At 40.8% G+C, this 23,627-nt stretch overlaps 1 protein-coding gene across 4 annotated transcripts in view; it reads right to left on the bottom strand.

Annotated features, from left to right (window-relative positions):
- Positions 1-23,627, bottom strand: part of SMPX (small muscle protein X-linked) — a 52,312-nt gene that overhangs the window by 10,015 nt on the left and 18,670 nt on the right. The window contains exons 4-5 of one of the 4 annotated variants that reach the window (XM_023199063.1): positions 21,363-21,511; positions 11,598-11,713 (exon numbers count right to left, since the gene is read on the bottom strand). In XM_023199063.1, coding sequence (XP_023054831.1) covers positions 21,377-21,511 — 135 coding nt within the window. In that variant the 3' untranslated portion in view covers positions 11,598-11,713; positions 21,363-21,376. Of the gene's footprint in view, positions 1-11,597; positions 11,714-17,511; positions 17,568-21,362; positions 21,512-23,627 lie in introns of those variants that run through there. The other 3 variants (XM_023199064.1, XM_023199066.1, XM_023199062.1) reach the window with 3 other exon arrangements.

Genomic DNA, 23,627 nt, shown 5'->3' with positions numbered 1-23,627 from the left:
AGCTGTTTCTGATGAAAGAAAATGATCTCAAACCTGAGCTAGAACAGAGCTTTGTGCACTGGTGTGTTAAGTGGTCCCTTCTGGAAGCATTGCTGATAAAACATATTAGTAATTTTATAATCAACTTCAATAAGATTAAGAGCCCCTTCTGGAAGATCTGATATACCTGCCTCACTAAAGTCACCTTGTAACAGAGTTTACTGATCACTTGTACCTCGTCTCACAGTGTTATCTAACCACATGTTTTCCTATTCCAAGTTTTAGAACTGGATTTTTGAAGCCGCTTTAAGCAACTTTGAAATAAAGCTTTGACATGTGTTTCCAATAAATTCAGCAGAGAAATTGCTTTTACACCCTTTGCCTTGTCAGTCTCCAGGCTGTTTCCCAAGTGGGACCCTGTCTCTGCAGTCAACAAATGTTTCCTGAGTGCCTACTGTGGAGACATTTTCACAGCCCACTCTGCCTTCAAACCCAGCTTTCCGGCTTTCCACCTATGCTACCTTGGGCAACTTACCCAACAATGTGAACCCCAGTGTTTCAAAGGATAGAGAAATAGTAGTGTCAAATTCACAGGGTGGTTGGGAGGATAACATGATAAAGCATTTAGCAGAGTGCCTCTGACATAGTCAACATATACTATTACTATTATTCAGGGACAAAGATCCACAAAGAGCTTATAAATTAAAACATCCCTTCCTCCTTTTCTATCTTCCAAACAAGATTCAATCTTTGTCATCTTGGCTTCAAGCTCTTTGTGGTGCTGATGGTTGGGGAGATCTAAATGTGTAGAGAGGGAACTGAAAAAAGTGAACTGAGTCTAAATTACATAGAAAAAGGGTTTGGGGACTCAGTGGAAAATACGATTTCTTGGAAACAAAGAAGAGATTTGAGGTAAAACGTCTCTAGGATGAGGGAATCTTGGGCCAATGAGAATATTTTTAGGTAGTTTTACTATGTGTTTTACAATGTAAATCTTTTTTTTTTCTTTTTTCTTTTATTTGTTTAAATTTAAGGAGTACAAATGCAATTTTGTCACATGGATACATTGCATAGAAGTGAAGTCTGTGCTTTTAGTGTAACCATCACCAAAAGAGTGTACCCTGTACCTGATTACAATGTAAATCTTTCTCAGGTGAAGATTCACATTCCTTCTGGGGGCTGATATGGTTTAGCTGTGTCCCTACCCAAATCTCATCTTGAATTGTAGTTCCCATAATCCCCACATGTCGTGGGAGGGACCCAGTGGGAGGTAATTTAATCATAGGAATGGTTATCCTCATGCTGTTCTCACGATAGTGAGTTCTCACGAGATCTGATAGTTTTATAAGGGACTTTTCCCCCTTTTGTTCGACACATCTCCTTCCTGCATCATGTGAAGAAGGATGTGTTTGCTTGCCTTTCCACCATAATTGAGTTTCCTGACGCCATCCCAGCCATCTGAAACTGTGAGTCAATTAAACCTCTTTCCTTTATAAATTACCCAGTCTCAAATATGTCTTTATTATCAGTGTGAGAACAGACTAATACAGGGGCCATTTTTAGAAATCAATGTATGTTTCTTTTGGACACAACTCTGTGCTTAAATATGCTTAAATAGTCTTAAAAGTGGAAAGCAGAATTCCTAGTTTTATTTGGGCTACATTATATGCTAGAAGAAGTATTAGGCACTGTGGATACACTAGTGGACAAGTCAGACAAGTTACCCCCTTCATGGAACTTAAGATCTAGAAGGAAAATCAAAGAGAATAAACAATGGCAATCCAGTCCTCCATTGTGATGGGTGCTGCTATCCTGGGACAAACACAGGGAGCCATGGATGCTTTATCCAGTTTAAGAGGCAACAGAAAAGTTTTTAAAAAATAGTATTTAACTGAGACTTGAATGATGGGTAGGAGTTAGCCAGATAATGAGTACGGGAGGGAATAAAGATCAAAAAATAACATTCTGAGCATGTGTAAAGGCCTGGAATCAGCATGGAACCTCCATCAGCTGGGAGAAGTTCATTAGGGTTGGAGCGAGGAATGTCCTGAGCAGGCAGAAATGCAAGATGAAAAAAGCCTGCCAAGTCTGAGACAGTTAACACAGGCTGGAAGGGTCATGGGGCGCTGCTGAAGGACGTGCAGCAGGGCAGTGACCCGATCCATTTTGTGGGGTTTGGTTTTGTATTTTTTTAAAGATCCGCCGACTGCAGGGCTCTGGCAACTGAAAACAAAGGCTTTGAGTACTGAAGTGCACAGGTCACTTTGACAGCTGTGGGCCATTAATGCTCCAATTGTTCAGCGAGGTCACCTGTGTGACAGCAACAAGAATACATAGTGGATGAATGAAATTTGCAAACCTTATTTCAAGGTGAAGAGAGGGGTCAAACATATGAGAAGATCACAGCACTTGTCCAATGGCTCATGCCTGAGGATTGAGAAGGGAGTCCCTTGTCCATTAGCAAAGGCTCAGGGGCTCCTCACTGAAGCATTTCAGTTCCAGATCTCAAACTTCCATCGAGGGCCGAGGAAAATTCCCACAGGTTACACAAACATTACTTTGAGCAGTAAATCCAAGACAACCTGCAAGTGACCACATACTGTTGGGCAAGCAGTGGGAACTCATACTGAGCTCTCTTCTGGCAATTTGCAGTATTTTGTGGGCTGTGAGGAATTTGAGCTTAAGTAAAGCAGAAATGGGCAGTCTCTCAGATCCCTTGGCTTAATTTATTGAACAGGGGAAATAAGCCTTGTGAGGGAGACAGTTCCATTCCTAACAATTTAACCATTAATAAAGCCCTGCTATAAATGGAACTCAGGAGAGAAGGTAGCTTGTCAGAGGGCAGAGGAGTGGGCCCCATTAGACAAAATAGGTCAGGCGGGGAGAAAGTTGTCATTTCCTGACTAGTTAAGCTGATCAGACATGACAAGCCTTGTCGTTTTTGAACTGATTGAAAAAGGATAGAGAATATACAAGAGGTTGCTTTCTTTTTGTTTCATTTCATAGAAGATGGCTATTTCAAAGAGGATCCTGAAAAGGAACTTGATAATATTTAGCACAATTTTGAGTTTTGTGCTTTAAAACGTGTGTGTATGTTGGCCTGTGTGTGTTTGTGTTTTCAGAAACATACGTTTTCACAGAAAAAAATTCTGTGCTTCTCCTAGGAAGTTATTTGGGATTCATTCACTTTCATCTGAGATTAATGGAACTCCAACTCCTGAGGAGAGTTTTCCCTCCCATTGGTTGGATTGTTCATAATATCCTCTGCTTTTTTCTTCTTGTTCTGGTTTTGATCCTCAGAAATCAAAAGAGAGGCCGGGCGCAGTGGCTCACGCCTGTAATCCCAGCACTTTGGGATCCAAGGCAGGCAGATCAGCTGAGGCCAGGAGTTCGAGACCAGCCTGGCCAACATGGTGAAACCCTATCTCTACTAAAAATACAAAAATTAGCCGAGTGTGGTGGCGCATGCCTGTAATCCCAGCTCCTCTGGAGGCTGAGGCATGAGACTCGCTTGAACCTGGGAGGGGGTGGTTGCAGTGAGCAGAGGTTGTGTCACTGCTCTCCAGCCTGGGAAATAAAGACTCCATCTCAAAAAGAAAGAAAAGAAAAGAAAAGAGACAAGACAAGGACAAGACAAAGACAAGATAAAGACAAGACAAAGACAAAGAAAAGACAAAAAAAGAAAGAAAGAAAGAAAGAAAGAAAGAAAGCAAAAGAGAGAGCAGGAAAACCGTTGCATATAGGAGCAAGCTGAGGAGAGGGAACAGTGTGCAAAAGCTAAGATGTATCACTCAAACAATGGATTTTTAGTTCACTTCTGGGTTTGCCTCCCTGTAGAGGTTCTGCCTTCCTCTCCCTCCTTTTGGAGCCCCTCCCCACTAATGACTCAAGGACATGAAGAAAAGACTTTCCTCAGGGCTCACACTATGCACTGTGCTTGTGTACTGTCTGATTTATAAGGGCTTTCTCTGTTAGAAGCATCAGAGAAACTGGCTTCACATTTGGAAATAATCTTCCTAATCTCCCCAAAGATAAACAGTGTTTGGTGTTTTAAATAAATATAAGAAATTCTGGGTGGTAAGGATCAGGAGGGGTGAAAGAAAAGCAAATACTGAAATGTCACAGCTATGTAACTTTGAGAATCTCACTTCTTTGGACCTCGGTTTTATCATCTAAAAAACGAGGGGGTTAGGTGGCTATGGTAGGCAGCCTTCAAGATGGCTCCCAGTGATTCTTGCCTCCTGGTATTCATATCCTTGTGTAGTCCCCTTCAACACAGAATAGGGCTGACTTGAGTAATCAGTAGCATGTTACAAAAATGACAAAGTATGAATTCCAAGGCTAGGCCATAAAAGACTTTGCTGCTTCTGCCCTGCTTTTTCTTGGATTATTCACTCCAGGGAGAGTTGACTGCCATGTTGTGAGGGCATTCAAGCAGGCCCAATGGGTGGGTCCACATGGGAAGGCACCAAGGCCTCCTCCTGATAGCAGTCATTACCAATTAGCCAGTGATGTGAGTGAGCCATCCTGGAAGTAGATCCTTCAATCTTAGTCAACATCTCACTACAACCTCATGAGGGACCCTAGTCTAGAACCACCCAGCTAAGCCACTCTAAATTCCTGATCCACAGAAACTGTGAGATAATATTTATTGTTCTTTTAAGTTTTGAATAATTTGTTACACAGCCAAAGATAACTAATACAGCTGCCTTAGCTCAAGCTCAGCTCTTGTATTTTATGTGTCAAGGAATAGGCGAATTGATGGAAATCATGAAAAGTTCATGTTTAGTGTGACATGTCAAAAACTGGATCCTGGCTACAGGGTAGGACCATATTGCTTTGGGCATTTATGAAATGGGGAAGAAAGATAAGTAGCCAGACTCTAGAGAGCTGGCATCCTGAGAACTTATGGATTCAGCTTTGTGGGAGTGGGCCAACACAGCTGGCTGACCTTGAACCAAAGTTTACAGTGCAACTGTTCAGCACCTAGTGATTAGTCCTTAGCATGTCATACCACAAACATAACCCACTTATGTTTATACATGCAGAGACTGAACTTGTTAAAAAAAAAAAAAAAACTCCAATGGAATGGGGGACTTACTTGGGTTCTCCCTATAATGAGTCATTCTGAAAGGGTGCAAGTGGGATTATCTGAAGGGAATAGTGGCCCTGGCAGTTTTTAGAGGGAGATGAATTAGATAGGGGTTAAAAATTGCTGAGTTCATAGTTAAACCCATGTGATTCTTCAGGGTAGGGTACATATCTGGAAAGCAGTGAGTATAGAGAGATCGCTGCATTAGGCTGGGTCTCGGTTAGAGTAAGTGACATTTATGGTCCCCTAACCTGTGAGAATATGACTCTACATATTGCTGGGTAGACACGAGTCACAACCCTGACAAGACAGCACATTTATTAGTGGGAGCTAGAGTATCCTCAGCCCCTTCTAGGCTTAATATGGCCATTGTTTGGACTCATATGGCAGTCCTGAACTTAGTATCTCTTTCCTATGTCTATCCCAAATAAAGGCTATGGCTCACCACTGGTTCACCCTATAAATAAATACACATGTATGCTGCATGGACTTTGCAAGAATGCTTGGCTGTTTTCCACCGTTGGATACTTTCATCTCAGCAACATTCAACCAAAGAAATATTTACCCAAGCAAGAAAGATTTCCGTCTAGTTCATCAAAGGACACTCTGAGAAACACCTTCTCAGTCCTTCTCAGACCAAGACACACATAAGGATCACCTGAAGATTCTGTGAAACATACCCATTCCCAGGCCTATCCTGCCAACCTCCAAGAATTGACTGATAGCAAGTGGCACTCAGCAAGTCCAGGTGATTCTAATGTGCACTCAGTGCTGAGGACCATAGAGCTAACTGTATCCAGCGTTTTGCTGCTGCCTGACTCTGTAACTAAGAAAACTAGAATAAAAACAATGGTTCTCACCCAAAGCCCAAGGCTGGACAACTGAGTTGTTCAGAAACCAGCTTCAGTTCTTCTGTCATAATATTTGAGAAAAGCTATAAAGCTGTCTATCAGGCTGGGTGCAGTGGCTCACACCTGTCATTCCAGCACTTTGGGAGGCTGAAGCAGGAGGATCTTTTGAACCCAGGAGTTCGAGACTAGCCTGGGCAACATAGTGAAACCCCATCTCTACTAAAAAAATAGCCAGGTGTGGTGGTGTGTGCATCTGTGGTCTCAGCTACTCAGGAGGCTGAGGTGGGAGGATCGCTTAAGCCCAGGAGGTCAAGGTTGCCATGAGCCATTATCATACCACTGAACTCCAGTCTGAGCAACAGAGTGAGACCCTGTCTCTAAAAACATTAAGATAAAGCTGCCTATCAGCCTGCCAAGTAGCTATGATCCTTTGGTCCTGTCTTTTCTTGGACTTGAAAAGTGTTCAAATTTAGAAAATCTTTTGTGTTTTACTTCCACTACCTAGATATCCACAAAAGTATACTTGAATTAAAATTATCAAACCCAGCTTTTTTGTCTCAGCATATATTTGAACCTTGGCAAAGCCTTATTTAGAAATACTTTAATTAGAGATTGGAAAAAATGACTTCATTGTTCCCAGTCATTTCATCTAGGTATCTCTCTCTATTATTTCTTACAACTGCATGTAAATTTAGAATGATCTCAAAAAGTTAAGAAAAAAACAGGTGATGGACTGGATTTGGCCTGTGGGCTCTGGTTTTCCAACCCTTGAACTGTAACAGTGTCAGCACTTACTAAACAGCTACAGAAATGAACATTGTATCAGTAAGGTTAAGTGACTGGTGGGTAAGATGATGTAGAATTCCTCATCCTTTATGTTAGGATTGTCCCTCATAATTTACCCAGCTCATTTCACCCCCATGGACCTCTCTGCCACATTGAGAGTCAGACTGGGGTAACGATTAAAAGTCAGACAGCCTGGATTTGACTCCTGGCTGCCCCACTATCTAGTTGTATGACCTTGCAGAAAGTCATTTAACATCTCTGTGCCTCAGTTTTCTCATCTGTAAAATGGAGCTCTTACGTGTACTAACTCACTGACGTCTCACAAGGTAAAGTGCTTGCAATAGTGCCTGACCATTAGAAGCACTATTACAAGCATTTGTGATTATTGCTTCGTTGGTGCTTAGTATATATAAATTTCAGCAAAGAAATCTGACCAAGCTTCTCACTGTACCTTTGGAAACTAGCCTGAAAACTGTGGAGGAGGTGATGGGATAGTTAGGGGATTTCTGAATGTCCAGACCTAAACAATCTGATTGATGGCTTTAGGTCAGTGGTTCTCAAAGTGTGATCCCAAACCACCACCAACAGCAGCAGCATTCCCTAAGAACTTGTCAGAAATGCAAACTCTGGAACCCATCCCAGACCTACTGAATCGAAAACCCTAGGGCTTTGGCCTGGCAATCTCAGTTTCAGCAAGCTGTCTAAATGATTCTGATTCATGTGAAAGTTTTAGAACCACAGCTCTAGGCCAATCTGAAAAGGGTGTCCTTTGCAGCCACCCACAGGATGCTGTCCTTGGTGCTGCCCTGTCCCCACTATCCTCAAAGTCTCAGTTAAAGATACAAAAATGCTGGCGTCTCAAATTGGCAGGTCATCCATGCAAAGCCAGCCTGCAGGAATAATGACACTATTTGATGCTAGAATATGGACCTGAAATGATCTCCGTAGGTTGGAAGTGCCAGCCAAAATTGTTTTGATTTTTAATAGAGATAGCTTTATTTTTACCTAAGTCAAGTTTCTAACTCAAGTTTCTTGGCATTTTAGCTCCTACATGTTCAGTGAGGTTGTCAGTGGTGCTGTGGGTATCCAGGCACTGTGACCCCAGTTAGCACCATAGCATAGGCTTCATAAATCCAACCAGTAATGGAAGGTTGGCCCTGAGTACAGGAGCAAAGTCTGGCCTACCACCTCTTGGTATTTCAGAATTCGATCACATAGTTTAAAAAAAAAAAAAAAAAAAAAAGGTGCCACACAGGAGAGAAAACTGAATCTGGACTCAGTTATGAAGGGATGGCAGTGAGGGTGGTGAGGAGGATCAGGAACCATTCTAATGCACTTGCATTTGCCATCTGTGCTGGTCTAGAACATTATCAGCTGTTTTGTCTTATCTGGGGCATGAGCTCGTCTTCCTATGTGCTGGGAATCCCTGCCAACCAGGAGCTCTGACACCAGCTGGGTTGCTGGGGTGGCCTGCTCCTGGCAGGCAAAGCAGGTCTATAATTGGCCCATAATTGGATTGGATTTGGCTCAGAATGACTCCCAGGCTCTCTCTCTCCCGACGGATAACAAGCAGTAAACTTTGTATATGACCTCGCAGGGTGTCTGGGACACCATTTCTTTGCTGTCAGTGAAAATGAAGAGCTTTCCAGAAGAGTTGACCTTTAGGGCAATGGTTTGGGGACATCTTGAAATGAAGTTTTCCCCAGACCCATTTGTTTGCCACCTGGTCTTTCTGAAATTAAGACATTTCAACCCAATTTCCAAATCCTGGATCAAATCTGTCCTCTACCATGTGTGAGCATGTATGTGCAAGTGTGTGTGTATGTGTATGTGGTATGTTTGTATGTGTATAAAGATTACAGTATGACTTTTTAAAATTAAACAAGAAAATAGTAAATAGAGGTAGAAATTGAGATAATACATTTCCTTTGAAATATATCTATAGATAAAGGTGGGTAGATTAACCTTGAATATCTTTCCATGTCAGTGACAAAAGTCCTTCTGGGTATAAGCAGAGCCATTAGCTGTTCAATTCTGGCCCATGGAATGGATTGTAACTAATCCCCTTCCTTGGCACCTGTTGCAGACTACACGGTGATCCTACTTTTCTGATTAAAAGGGATTACAACCATTTTCTACAGATGGGCTTCAATAGGCTTAATTAATAATTAGTCTTAAAATGAACCTTCTCTGGAGGGAGAAGACAATACAACTCACAATCTTCCACCCTTTGTGAAGTTGGAAGTCATGTAAGAATGAACTGCAAAGTCAATTCCTGCCCTACCTATCTCACAGAACTGTTATGAAGTTCAAAAGAGAGAATGGACATGGAAGTACTTTGCAATTCTTAAAATCAAGTGCAAGGGTTTGTTAATATTATTGCTACTATTATCCCCTAGTTAAAAGATGTGATTTTGCATGTGTTATAAAACTTCCAAATAAACCTGTTTCCGCATTGCCTGGCCTTTGTGATGCCCCTTAAGCAGCCACTTCACAAAGTCTCCAGGCTGCCAGGTTCTCTGGCACCTGTATTTACTAGCGACTGCCTACCTATTATTGCAACGTAGACATAACTTGATTATCAAGTTAAGTAATGTCAGATAGAGGGAGAAAACACTTCTGTAAGGTGATCATAGCTGGAAATTGAATGTGAATGGGGCATAACCCAGGACAGGGTGTCATAGAGAAGATACCCAGGGCACTTCTGGACGTTGAGATCACCATAGCTCTCATTTTATTTTCCGGACCAGACTCCAAAAGTACATAGCCTATGTATGAAAGATTACTAAAAAGGTGAAATGTCTATTTCTGGCCATAAAATTCATTCAAAATGCTCAGGAAAATGCTGTATGAAGTCCATTATTTGACTTTTCCTTGAGAGTAGGGCAATGGCAGCTCAACTCTCCTAGTATTTCTTAAAGAGATGCATTTGCTAGTTAAAAATTAGGGCAAGAGGAGGGAAACTCCTTGAAGTCTCCAAAACAAAATGAAAATGCTAAAGTGAAATGTTTGTAATTTTGCTGTCTTGAGACAAAGGCCTTGGAAACATGAGCTGCTGCAGGTTTTGAAAACTGGAACTGCAATGCCTCCTCCAGGAGAAAGAGGACAGTTGCAGGTTAGAAATCATCTCATGAACTGGCTCAAGCTCAAAGGATTCAGATGATTGAGAAAGAGATCCTCCCAGATGTTTGCAAGTGCTTCAGTGAGCTCATATTAGTTACAGATAAGATAATTAATGGATTTTAATTTTCAGTGAGCTTTCTTCATATTCTTTGGGAAAATGTGCAGAGCTACTCTTCAGACAGTATTTCACTTAAAAACCAATCAACTCCTAGCCTTGGAAGCAAGGGGCACAGGGCAGAAGGTATGGGCAGACCGTGAGAACAGCAAAGGGAATGAAGACTTCCTGGAAGCTGCTGTGTATCAGGAGCCCTATCTAAGTCAATTCACTATCTTTCTGGTCCCCTCTCAAGACTTACATTATTATTCCTATTTATAGATGTGGCTCAGAGTGGTCAGGAAGTTGCCCAAGGTCACTGAATTACTACGTGCCAGAGCTGCAAGTGAAGGACAGGTGTGTCCCACTCTTTCCAGCACATCCGGTGTCCAGTGGCTGCTGTAAGGTGGGCAAATGTGCTGCAGAAAGCCTGTCCATGCCACCTGACACAGCCACAGCCCACTCTGCTATGATTGCCCCACTTCTTCCCGCAGAACTCAGGCTCCCAACCCTTCTCAGCAGTCAGTACCAATGAAACAGATACAACACTCAAAATGAAAACTGTTTGCCTTTCCTATAAAGTAGGAACACAAAACTGGGAAATAGGACACTGGGATTTTAGACTGGTACTGACCTTGATTCCATTGCTTCTGGGACTCACTGCTAATAGATAGGGGATCCTAAATTAAGTTCATTCTAATAGTAACATTTTGTAGTTAATAATGGTAATAGCTCCCATGGTACACAGAACTTTAGATATACACACTATGTGATTCAGTGCTTCTCAGCCCTGGAACTATCGGTGCCTGTTGTGAGGACTGTCCTGTGTGTTGTAGGGTATTTAGTACCATCCTTGGTCTCAAGCCCCTGAATGCCAAGAGTACCCACCCTGAGATGTGACAATCAAAAATGTCTTCAAACATTGCTAAATGTTCCTCAGGGTGGACGCCAGAATTGCCTCTGGGAGTTAGGTATTTTTCTCATTTTTCAGATGAAGAAACCGAGGCAGAGCAATTATATAAAATCACAAAATAAGGGAATAGCAATGCCAGGGTATAAACCTACACTTGAATCACCTCTCTTCCACATTTCTTTCAGTGGAATAACTGTTTTCCAAATCCTGTCTAGACTCTTTGTCACCTGTGTTCAAAGGCTGTACCTTGTCATTTCTTCTCCATTCCTGCTGCAACCATTATGTGCTAATATCCCCTCTCACATCCTTACTCAACTAGACTGTGAGTCCCTTGAGGGATGTTGTCTTGTATCACCTATTTCTAATGTAGTAGTGCCTGAAACAGTCAGTGAATATATGTTCATTTCATAAATGAGTGAATTTATCCCAGCACTTTAATCCTTCCCACTCAAATCCAATTCATGCTGCTAATTTGCATTATTAAGAAGAAGGTGAATATGGCCACGGTAAATTCCAACTAGCCCATGTACAAAATGATCAGGCAATGAAAACAGTCTGAATAGATGGATGATTGAACACTCAGAATTTAATAAACCTGTTGGGGTAGTTTTCAGGAATTAATTGTTGCCTCTGAAACTAAAATGCAGCCATGATTCTTATCATCTGTATCCAAAATTAGGGGATCAAGTAAGAGCTAGGCAGTAAAATGTGTATTACTTGTGAAGGATTCTATTAAATGTGACAGGTGGAAGGAAGTGCCACTGTCCTTCCTATAGAAGGCATCCAATGACTTTCTGGCAATAGGACATACTTGCTTTCTGCTGTTTATCCAGCGGTCCAGATGAATTGTTCTGAGCAACCTTTGTGCCACCTGCCTGGATGAAAGAGACTCCAATCTGTCGACTGCTTAATAGAAATTTCCCTCAGTGAGAAGCCAATTGACTGACCCTGCCTCCGATTAAACCAGCCACCCCCTCACCATCTGCATAAGGTCCTAAACCAGAGGGTGTGGAATGATCAGTTCACAGGCAGGGAGCAGTGGCAAGGGAGTACAAGTTAAATTTGCAAGTCTTGGTTTGCTCCTCGTGATTCCTTCTCCTTCTCAAATGCCACAGCATGTGCAGGGAGTTAAAACGAGCAGCATTGTCACGATGCAGCCAACCCTGATTAGACAGCCTGGAATTCACTTCCCCAGTTTTCTGCGTGGGCTGCACACAGCGTGAGAGGGAATGAGCGAAAAGGCCTCATGGGTCGGAGACTGCTGCACCATGAATGACACAGAGACTCCTGACAAGCCCTTGCTCATCTCCGGAGCAAAGGCAGGTGGGCTCTGCAGCGGTCTGGTATTCCTCTGCTGCAGTTTTGTCACCACTGGGCAAAGTCCATGTCATCCCCAGCACTGCCATAATCAGTGTTTTTCTGTCTCTTCTCCTCTCCTTTCCCCTCCCCTCCCTTTCTCTCTCTCTCTCTCTCTCTCTCTCTCTCATACTTTCTCTGATATTTATGGGCATTAACTCTTCCTTTTTGTCAAAATCCTTAAAAAGAGCAAATTATTTGTGCTGCCATGCAATGTTTTGCCCATTAAACTGTGAACTAGGGTAGATGCTCTGGCATATTTGAATCCCTAATGCCTGATATACTTAGCAGCTGGTGCATCTTTTGTGTTTAGTAAATGCTGACTAACTAAAAGAATGAATATGTGAATGAATAAACAAATGAGCAAACAAAGGAACCCACCAACCAACATGCCAGGGTTGTGTTTCAGTGTTCATCTTTGTGACAGTGACAGTTTCTGTAATCTCTTATCCTTTGCTTGCTTTGCTCTGACTCACCACGGTGAAATATTATTTGCAAAGACTATAACTAAAAGAACATTTTTAAAGAATGCAGTGGGTGATAGTGATTAAAAGGACTGGCTGTTTAGTGTGACAAATGATGGTTTGCACCTCGCCTCTGTGACTTACAATCTGGGTGACCTTGGTCAAGTTGCATAAACTCTCTTAGCCTTCACTCTCCCATAAATAAAATGAGCATTGTAGTATATACCACATGCAATCAGCCCAAGGAATGAATGAAATAATGCATGTGAGGTACAAGATATGGTACCAGGCATATCACAAGCATATAATAAATCAGAATGCTCATGAAGACAATCAAAATGATGACATTGATATTGATGCTGGTGACTACTAATGCTTAACATTAATACTTTAGAAGACTTGATGAACTGCTGAGATAACCTCCTGCTTTCTGACACATTTGAGATGAAAAGATAACCTATAAAAATAGTTGGGTTAGAGGCAATTCCACATAGACCATATGCCATAAATATGTTTAATCTGCCAATTGACAAGAATCATATTTAAGAGTGCTTCATTCCTAAGTCTTGATTACTGTGAAGAGATTATAAATATTAGGCAATTAATTACTTTACTCTTTTTATTACTGTCTTAATTTCTGTGAAATGCAATGCATTGGTTGCTTGGAAAGAAAAGTCCACAGCAAGATGGACCTGACGTCAACCTTTCAAGCAGATAAATCAGGGTTACTCACTCTCAGCAGTACTGACATTTGAGGCTGGATCATTCTTTGTTGTAGGAGGCCATCCTTGGCATTGTGGAATGTTTAATAGCATACCTGGCCTCTCCTCACTACAGGACAGTAGCAGCCCACCCCTAGTTGTGACAATTCAAACTGTATGCAGACATTGCTAAATGTCCCCTGGGAGGAAAAATCCACACCCTCCCCCCATTGAGAACAAATTAGATAGAGTAATGAGTTCCATTACATCGAGAGTAGAACAGGTGCCAGGTGTAACTGTCTTTTGGCCCATGGAAATGTGTGTGCCAGTATAGGAAGATCAACAGAATTGGGTTCTGAGTCACCTCTGCTTTCCACCAAGCTGGCTAAAGCAAATGTGTTTCTCTGGTCTCACGTCTACTTCCTAAAAGCTCTCGCGCCAATTCCAACTTCTTCCTGATAATTCACACACTAGACCCTCCAAACCTGTGTTTTAATAGAAACTACACTGGTAGTTTCTGTGTGTTTACTGTTGAGAGGCTCTTAAAGCAACTGCCACAATCAACTCAAAGGCTTCTTGCGTTCACTCTCAAGAGTCATTTACACCCACACAGGCTGTAACCAGGGTCTAAAACGAGAGGTTTGCCAGCCAGGAAAACAAATGGACAAGACCTTGATACAGTTCAGAATCACTGCAGAACCTGTCTTTATCCAAGCAAGTGAAGATCAGGAAAAATTTAAAAAGAGCATCACAAATCAAAAGAAATGTGACTTCACTAGAGAATGAAAAATTTCAGCATAAAACCATTTCCTTCAGAGAAAGTGAATAGAGCTCTGTAATTGGGTCAAAGCAGGGAATGTTTCAAAAATGAGGACAAAAAATTTCCACAAACCACATAGAAGACATTTGGAGAAGTGTTTTTAAGTCTAGTTCTATGTAAAACAATAAATCAGTCTTCTGTCTTCTGGCAAAAGGAAAAGGTTATGAAATCATGATAAGTCAAAGACTATGAGAAATAAATCATCTTAATTCTGAAGGCTGCAAAGCAACATGAAAAATAATCTTGTGATAAAATGTAAAGTGGAAAAAGCAAGATACAAAACTATACAAGTGCTATAAATGATGCTATGTAAGAAAAATATATAAGAACCAGTTCCTATTTACTGAGTAATTACCCATCCCAGGTACTGTGCTTGGAGATACTTTCAAAAGTACATCTCCCTAACCCTTCACAACTACTGACTGAGAGAGGTGCCATTTTCTGCTTTTACCAAACGAGAAAATAGAGACATAGAGTGCAAAGTTGCAAGTGCAGAAGGAAATGAGACCAAGGCTTCACAACCCCAAATCAACATATTGTTAGCAACTTGGTTGTATTGCATCCCACATGTAAACCCAGAGGAAAAGACTAGAAGGGGGAATACCAAAGTCAGTATTTTGCTAAAATGGTGATCTACCGGGCAATCATTTTTTATTTCCCAGCCTCTGTTACATTGTTATAGTGTTTATACAAATAGATTTATTACATTTATTATGCCTTACCATTTAAAAGGAATGATATTTCCATTCATCTATCAATTTAATCATAAGTTTACTATAAGATGATAAAGGGCATGTTTCCCAAATATGGAATAGGTGCTAATATTGATTTGATTGGTTGGTTATGGGATTTGAGATCTTCTTTTTTAATATAGTCATTTATAACTGTAAACTTTCCTCTAAGTACTGCTTTCATTGCATCTTATAAATTTGGATATGCTGTATTTTTGTTTTCATTCACCTCAAAGTATTAACAGTTTTAAATTTACCTTGTGATTTCTTCTTTGACTCACTGGTTATTTAGAAGCATGTTGTTTAAGTTCCACAAGTTGTGAATTTCCCAAACTTCCTTCTGTTATTGATTTCTGATTTCATTCCATTATGGTCATAGAACATACTTTGTATGATTTCAATCCTTTTAAATTTGAGACTTATTTCATGACCTAACATGTGGTCTGTCCTGGACAATGTTCCATGTACACTTGAGAAGAATGTGTATGCATGTACTCTGCTGTTGTTGGGCAGTGTTTTATATGTGAGTATATATACATATCCACACACACTATATGTAATATATATACACACATACATGTATAGAGAATGTATATATGTATATATACATATGGAATGTATACATACAAATGTATGTATACATATAGAATGTATACATATAAATGTATATGTGTATATATGTATATAATGTATATGTATGTATATATACATACATGTGTATATATACATTATATATATTATATATGTTAGGTCTAGTTAGTTTATGGTGTTGTCCATGTCTTATATTTCCTTGTTGATCTTTTGTCTAGTTATTCTAGCCATTATGGAAAATGGGATATTGAAGTCCCCAATTATTATCATTAGATTGTCTGTTTCTCCCTTCATTTCTGTCGCTTTTTGCTTCATGTGTTTTGGAGGTCTGTTGTTACGTACTAAATACACTTTTTATCAATTGTCTGGGTATATCAATTTGCCCTCCTGCCAACACTCTCAGAATTAGCCCTTGAATCAGTAGGAATGATGGTGATGCATAATGCTTAACATTTAAGAGTAATGAGCGCCTTATGTTCTCCCCATCAGAGATGACAACTCTCTGGATGACAGGTTGGTAAATATGTCTTATCTAGACATAGATGTTATTTGAAAAATAAGGCCAAAGAATTCTCGAATACTAAGTTTTCTTCTGGTTTACACGTCTTTCTCCTCTTTTGAGGAATATGAGACAAATTTGACATTTTCCTTAATATTTTAGTTTCCCAGAGGAATACAATCAATTAATTTAAAGTCAAATTTCTGCGCCCATTACTGATTTTCGTCAACAATATTAACTGTGGACCTTTGTGAGAGAAGCTAGTCTTTCTTTTAAAGTGGTAAGCTCCCTAAGATTACAAGGACTTGGAATGTCTACATTTCTAAGTGATCCCAGACTTGCTGTGGTCAGGGCACTGGCAACATCCTCCAGACTTGCCCTGTGTGTCTAATATGTATCATGTGAATTGCAGCCTTTAAAGGAGCTATGTGATAGCATCATAAAGAAGATGTAAACAAGAAAACAAATACATTACGATTCGGTAAGTTTGTGACAGGATAAACAGAAGATGCTAGGGATGGGGCAGAGTGCTGGAGGAAGAGGACTGTTATGGACTGAATGTTTGTGTCCCTCCCCCAAATTCATATGTTGAAGCCTTAATCCCCAATGTGATAATATTAGGAGGTGGGGCCTTTGAGAGTTAATTAGGTTTAGATGAGGTCATGAGTGTGGGGTCCCCATGATAGAATTAGCACCCTTATAAGAAGAGGAAGAGACATCAAAGGACACAGCAAGAATATGGCCATCTGCAAGCCAGGAAGAGAACTCTCACCAAAACCTAACAATACTGACATCCTCATCTCTGACTTTTAGCTCCAGAATGGTGAGAAATAAATGTCTGTTGTTTTAGCCACCCAGTCTATGATATTTTGTTATAGCGGCCTGAGCAGACTAAGATGAGGGCACACCTCCCCCAACAGGGCATTATAAAGATTCTTTTCAAATCTACAAAATCCAAAATCAGGGCTGGCTAGCTGATGTGGGGTATGAGATAGAGACTAACTTGAAATTATGAGGCTGTATATGGGTACAAAAGGAGCTGCAGATCATTCCAACTCACTCTCATTTACTGCCCTACAGCAATGTTTCTCAAAGTATGGTCCAAGGCCCACTGGTTGACCTCAAAAGACTTCTCGATGCAAAAACGCAAGTGCTTTCTTCAGTTCCTAATGACAAATGGGGATTAATTCCATAGATTTTCACTTCTATACACAACCAAAACCTGCTAAGTGAGCTATCGAGAATCACTAAAATTTTGCATTTTTCTAAAACCCTAGTTTAGTATATAATCATGAAGTCTGACTGCCACACATGTGGCCATGCTGAAATGTCCAACACAGAGAGAAGGGATTCCTGCAACTTCAGAATGAGAATTTCTTTTTAGAGCTTCATCAGTCCCAAGGCTTTCAATTGCAACTTTCTTGGTGCTCATCAGCATCATTGTAGAATTATTCTTAGGTTTTACCTTTGTTAATCATTTCTTTTTCTTATAATTGATGCATCATTACCATTTTGATACTTATTTTGTTCCTCTTCAATTATTTGATATCACTGAATTATTTTACCACTGGAAAAAGAGATGAGATGGTGTAGGTGGGCTGTGGGTTTTATTTTGTTATGCTCCAAAAGTTTAAGACGTAGTGCCTAGAGGAACTCTTTGGTCTCACTAGGCTGGTCTAATTATTAACAATACCCTGAATGCTCCATATGTCCAGAGGTGATCTCTGAGCCTCCGTTTAAACCATTCCATTCCCACTGCCTCTTTGAAATTATCCCTGACCCCAAATCATACCTTAGCCCCTCAAAAGTCATAACATTATCTCTACTGCCTAGTTGTTAGTGGGTCATAAACAGCCTTGGGATATCTGTAATAATTAAGCTGCTATCTAATTCTTGAATTGTTAGCTACCTTTTGAAGTATTTTATCTTTCCATCAAGACTTAAGTATCCTGAGAGCAGGGACCAAGTTTTATATCTATACATTTTACTACAGAAAGAAGAAAGTGCTCATGGTATAGAAGCTAGTTTCAAGGGTTATTTACTGAGTACCTATGCTCTGATCTAAGGGTCGGGAGCAAACAGAAATGGACACAGAGTCTGTTTGGACACCAGCCCAGAGCAGTTCTGCAGGTTCCCCAGACCTTTTTCCATGAAGCCTGAGGTGGTATCTGCTACAACTGTAAGCAAACAAGTTGACACTGGCTTCTGATAGTGGCCCTGCGGGATTCCTGATAATGCAGCAAACAAGCAGGATTGGAAGTATTGGAGGACACCTGGTTTCTAGATTTTGCCACTGGTCCTTCCTTTTCATCTGGTTCTTGGACTTTCTTAAGTCACCATCTGGCTACCTTAAATCACAGCCAGGAGGATTCCAAAATGTATATGGCTGAACATCCTACCTTCCCTGTCCCATGCCAGTTCCAGCCTGGACTGAGGCCCCGTTTGGGACACTCCTGTGTCTTTTGGCTTTGACTTGGTATGTGCTATCTCTATATTGCCTGGTCTGGTTCCAGTTTGGGTCTAGGCCCCAAGTCCTTTCCCATAAGCCACCGTTTCTGGTGCCCAACGGGGTAGTCACTGGCCTTTCTGATTCTTGTTCTGTAATGTTTTTAATTGATTTCTGTTAACAATTCTATCCATGACACAGGGCATGGAAAGAATTTGAAATCCCACATAAAAGGAGGCACTGATCTTGGCTAAAATGAGATGCTAACCTGTCTTATACGTCTAAAGTACTGTAATAGTTATAGGATTATGTGGACCTTGAGCCTTGTGGTTTTCACTGCGTTTGACACTATGGACATGATGGACTTATTCAATCCTCAAACCAATGATCTGTTTGATCAAATAACTGGACAACACAGGGTGAGGGTGGGTGACAAAGTGGTGACCCAAGAAGAAAAATAATCAATCCAACCGGTGAAGAGTTAAGTGATGGCTGGTCCAGGGTATTTACTGCTTATGAGTTCACTGAATCAATCAATGTTAAGAAATGTTCTCCTTCTGCAACCACAGACTATGACTACTGAAGTCTCGAAATCTCTGACATATTTGCAGGAGAAAAATAAGTCAAAAGCAAAACAGCTTGCTACAAAAAGTAAAGATCATTCCTTGGCTTAAAACAATGACTGTACTCATTTGGAATTCAGATCGATCACCCTGACAACTTAGATTTTCACATTACTGTAAGAATAAGGAAAAATAGGTCTCTCTGAGTGGTTTTGCATTAGAATTTGTTAAGGAGAGAAGAATCACTAAAGTCTTCTCTGAGAAAATAAAGTAACAAAAATGTGTTTTGGATATTCTGGTACATTTTCAATATTTGATTGAGTTGTTATTCTTCCTTGTTCCCTGTAATCACACAGCCAAGGCTACTGAATCAACCCCACTGCTGAGTAACACTGCAAGATCCTCTCTAAGCTCATTTTAAAACAGCATTCCTCTGAGTCTTCAAAACCGAATTCTTCTGAAACTGGAGCTGAGGTTAAATTTAGGTCAACATGGATTTCATAAAAGTAAAAAACCTTTAAAGTTTGTATTAAAAAATCATGTGTCCAAATGAACAGCCTTGGTTGGGTGATGATAATCAATATGACAAAAAGTTAAGTTCCCCTCTCCAGGCTTTCTAACAAGGAAGTTCTGAAACTTCATCCTCCGCATTGAAATATTTCATCTCGACTTGGCAACACAAGCAGGACTGAATGTGATACTCACTCATCAATTTGTTCCGTTCTGTCATCAGTAGTAACAAGTACATGTAGCCACGTGTCAGGTTAGTTCCTGCTCACATCAATTTGTCCCCATCCAGGTTCCTGGGATTCAATCTATGGTCATAGATCCACTCTGTTTTACTCTTATTCCTGTGTTCTTTTATGTAACTGTGCTGAAAACACCAGTTACTGTTCTTTTATTTTAACTCAAAATGGCTCCTCACTTTCTCTAACTATAAAGAAACCTTTCGGCAGAACTAACTTGCAAACATCCAAGTAAGTCAGTGTAAGTGACACAGATAACACTGCCACAATGCATTGGACTGTCTCACAGAACATTCTGTTCCTTATTCTGTCTAGAGGAGAAGATACAGCGGGGCCCTATCTGCCCCACTGCTTGCCTCTGCCATCCAGTCAGAAGATTTCACCCCAACACCAACAGGAAGCGTGCAATCCATCTGTAAGATGTGGTGGGAGGAAGGGATTGAAGCAATATAACAAGTAGGTGATAGCACTAACTTTGAAGGCAGACTCCATTTTTAGAATACATGATAGATGGGGAAACTCAGTCTCTCTAAGACTCATCTCAAGAATGAGAGCAATAATTGGGTATCATGAGGCTTAAAAGAAACAATGGGCGTAATGCTCTTCACATAGTATCTTGCTCATGGTAAGAGATGAATAAATGTTTCTAGTGTTCAGCATGTAATGAACACTCAATAAATATTGATTGAATAAATGGGTGAGTGACTAAATGAATGAATGGACAATCAACCAGATAAAAACCTGTTTTATGTTCCCAATACTGATTCCTCTCCTCTAGACTTAAATTTCTGCTTAAGAAATGGAATAGATTGTACATTGTGGGCTTAGTAATGTTGGAAAAGGGTAGATTTGCTCCCAGGGTCTCCTAGGAGAAAGAGTGATGACTTGGGCCAATTCCACACTCCCCTGCTGGCAGAATTCCCATACCAATCCACAGGAGCCAGGTGGAGGGTTTTCTGAACCCTCACCAGGGGATCATTATTGAACAGATGCAATTAAAATGAAAATAAGATCACAAGCCCTGCTTGCAGTGCCTTGTAAGGCAGCATGCAAGTTTTGAGCCTACCCTTAATCTCATCCACACCTAGAGTCATTATGGCATCCTCTTGGTCTGCCTTACACAAACCTGGGTTACTTGATTAAAGGACTGAACTCCTGGGTCTCTGCCTCTTTATACTCCCAAACTTGTTCAGTTCCTTGATCCTCTGATTCTCTAGCTCATGAATAGCTTGTTGCTTTTTGTGATACCTGCGTGAGGAAACTGAAGCATGAAGTGAGGGAGGGCTCCCTGGACCTCAAAATCAAAACCTCAAGGCCTTTTCCCAAGCATCTTTCCTCTCCCAACTTCATCCTTCCACAACTAAGAAGGATGATCAGAAAGAGAATGGCAGGCTAACATCCTCAATGGATCTATGACTGGTGATGGAATAAGACAGGCCCAAAAACTTGGCTTTACCAGAAAACTGCACCAGAAATACTGACTTAAATTGAAGGCCCCTGGTATTTAATGAAGTCTTGTAGAATTTTCCAGATTTCTTCAGTGGAAGGCTTCCTTAAATCATTTTACAGAGGCCTTTTTGAGACAAAGAAGATAGTTTCTCACTCACCTTTTTTATTCCAACTACTGTTCAGCTTTGGGGACATATTTTAGTTCACTTTTAATATTCTGAATTTCCGATAGATTGACTGCAGGTCCTGGAAGTTTCTTTGCTCCTGGAATTGGCTTCTTCTCCTCATCTGAGGTGGGAGGAACACCCTGAAGACAAAAGAGAAGAAATCCAACTCACCAAAAAAGACATTTGATCTCTTTGGGCCATGAGCATGAACCAGAAAAAAAAAAAATTAAAGCAACAATGATGTCAAAGTGTGTTTCTAGCAGAGTGACTGTCCCTTGTGTTGTTGAGACAGCCTTAGAGTTTCAATACAATCTCCTAAAGTTTGTTGTGAAGTGTGGAATAAAGTTGGAAGAAGAAAACAAGTAATTTCCACATAACTTAGACAAGACTAGAGTACATTCAACTTCTGATAACTAACAAAAATTACCACTAGTTCAAAGGATTTGTGTTTCCAAGAGAAGCATCTTACAAGATTGACTTTCATTTATAATCATACAATTATAATATGCCTGACAGCAAAGATTTGTACAATGTTAGAGCATAGCAGGCTCTAACAATAATTTAGTACAGGAGCTTCCTGTTTTGTTTGGGGTGTAGTGGCTGCCAGTCTTTGTTCAAATAACATCTTTGGGATGCATAAACAAACTGAAGCAAACGTAAGCAAAACCTTTTTGAATATGGGCACCACAAGAGAGAGCGGCAGAGGAAGCCCAGCTCTCTCCTGCTTTGGGAAGTATTTTAAATTTCCTTTCATTGAATGTTATATTTTTGTTGCAGCTTTAGGGCAGGACCCACATCCTATCCTTTTTTGTGGCATTTCCAATGTCTGGCACAGAGATGCGCGTGCATACTTGTTGAGTGTTGTTTAATTGGATCAATCCCAAGAATGTACCATAATGAAAATCTATGCCTCTATGTGCATACACCAAACACACATATAATGGTAACTATAAAACAAGATCAGTTGCTGTGTGTGGCTCCGAGAACTTCAACTCATGTATACAGAAAAAAAGTTGATTATTAGCCCCTTCCCTCTATTTGCTAGAGGTGGTGGGTAGGGGAGGATTGTTCTCTGTGGCCCCAGGGAAAGGTGTTGGAGAACATTTGATCACCGTGGCAGCCTTGAGAACGCGCCTCTTGGATCAGTTTACTGCAGAGAGGATAATTGAATGACGGCTCCAGCTGCTTCACATTGAAATCCAGCCATCCATCACCAAGCTGAGGTCACACTTCCCACGGCTGCTTGTAGCCAATGAGTGAGTGCGACAGGAATTCTAAGGCGGGCCCATTCCTGGGAGACTTGCGACTCGTCTGCGGAGCGACTTCACCTGGAGAACTTGCCTCAGTACAGCACTGAAGTCTGAGATGCTTCCACCCAACCCTCTATCCCTCTCTCCCTCCCAGCCTCATGCAGCTCCCTCCCATTTTTCCTTACAAATGTTTTCCCCAGCAAATATCTTTGGGTCAGTTTCCTGAAGGATCCAAACTAACACAGGCTGGCGGAGAGCTCCATCTGCTTGGCCAACAACTGGGTGAACCAATACAGTTCCCGGGAAAAGAAATAAGTAACTGCATGTTTGCCTCTCACCAGAGAGGGTGGGCCCTATGCTCTATGCCCCGCCTCCACCCCACCCTTACCCTCAACCCCCACCAGCAGCCCTGTCATTTGGATATTAAAGCTGATGGTGTGTGTTAATCCCTGTCTGGATCCTATGTCTAGTTCTCTAATTGGTTAGAACCTAAAGGAAGAAAGTATTCAAGCTTCCCCAAACTCTAACAAATTGCTTAGTAGACACGTCCTTTATAGAAATGTTTTTAAATTGTTCATCAGAGGGGATGAGTAGACATAAAATATTGAGGTGCTATTCTTCTACTAAGGGCTAATGGCTTTTCCTACAGTAATTTTCTTTAGATCTGGTACAGTGCTGATGAAATAGCTAACGTTTCACCCAAACAAAATGATAAAGTATTTCAATGTAGACTATAACTGCTGTAAATATCTGGAAAATACTGTTTCCTTGGGTCAGTGTACAGAGCCCTAGAATCAGCTGGGGTTTTTTTGTCATGCATACAAATTTATCACTTATAAATGTAGATTTAGAAGCAATAATTAAAACCGTAAAGCATCCACTTGGAGGACTAGATATTCCAAAATGTTCTTTGCTATGCTTTCAGAAAGAATTTTTTAACAAGGCTATAAAGTGCTGTGTGTGTGTGTGTGTGTGTGTGTGTGTGTGTGTGTGTGTGTGTGTGTGT

This window comes from Piliocolobus tephrosceles, chromosome Y (assembly GCF_002776525.5).
Source record: "Piliocolobus tephrosceles isolate RC106 chromosome Y, ASM277652v3, whole genome shotgun sequence".
NCBI lineage: Eukaryota > Metazoa > Chordata > Mammalia > Primates > Cercopithecidae > Piliocolobus > Piliocolobus tephrosceles.
Note: the sequence above shows the minus strand (reverse complement) of the source record. Positions and strands in the feature narration are given on the sequence as shown.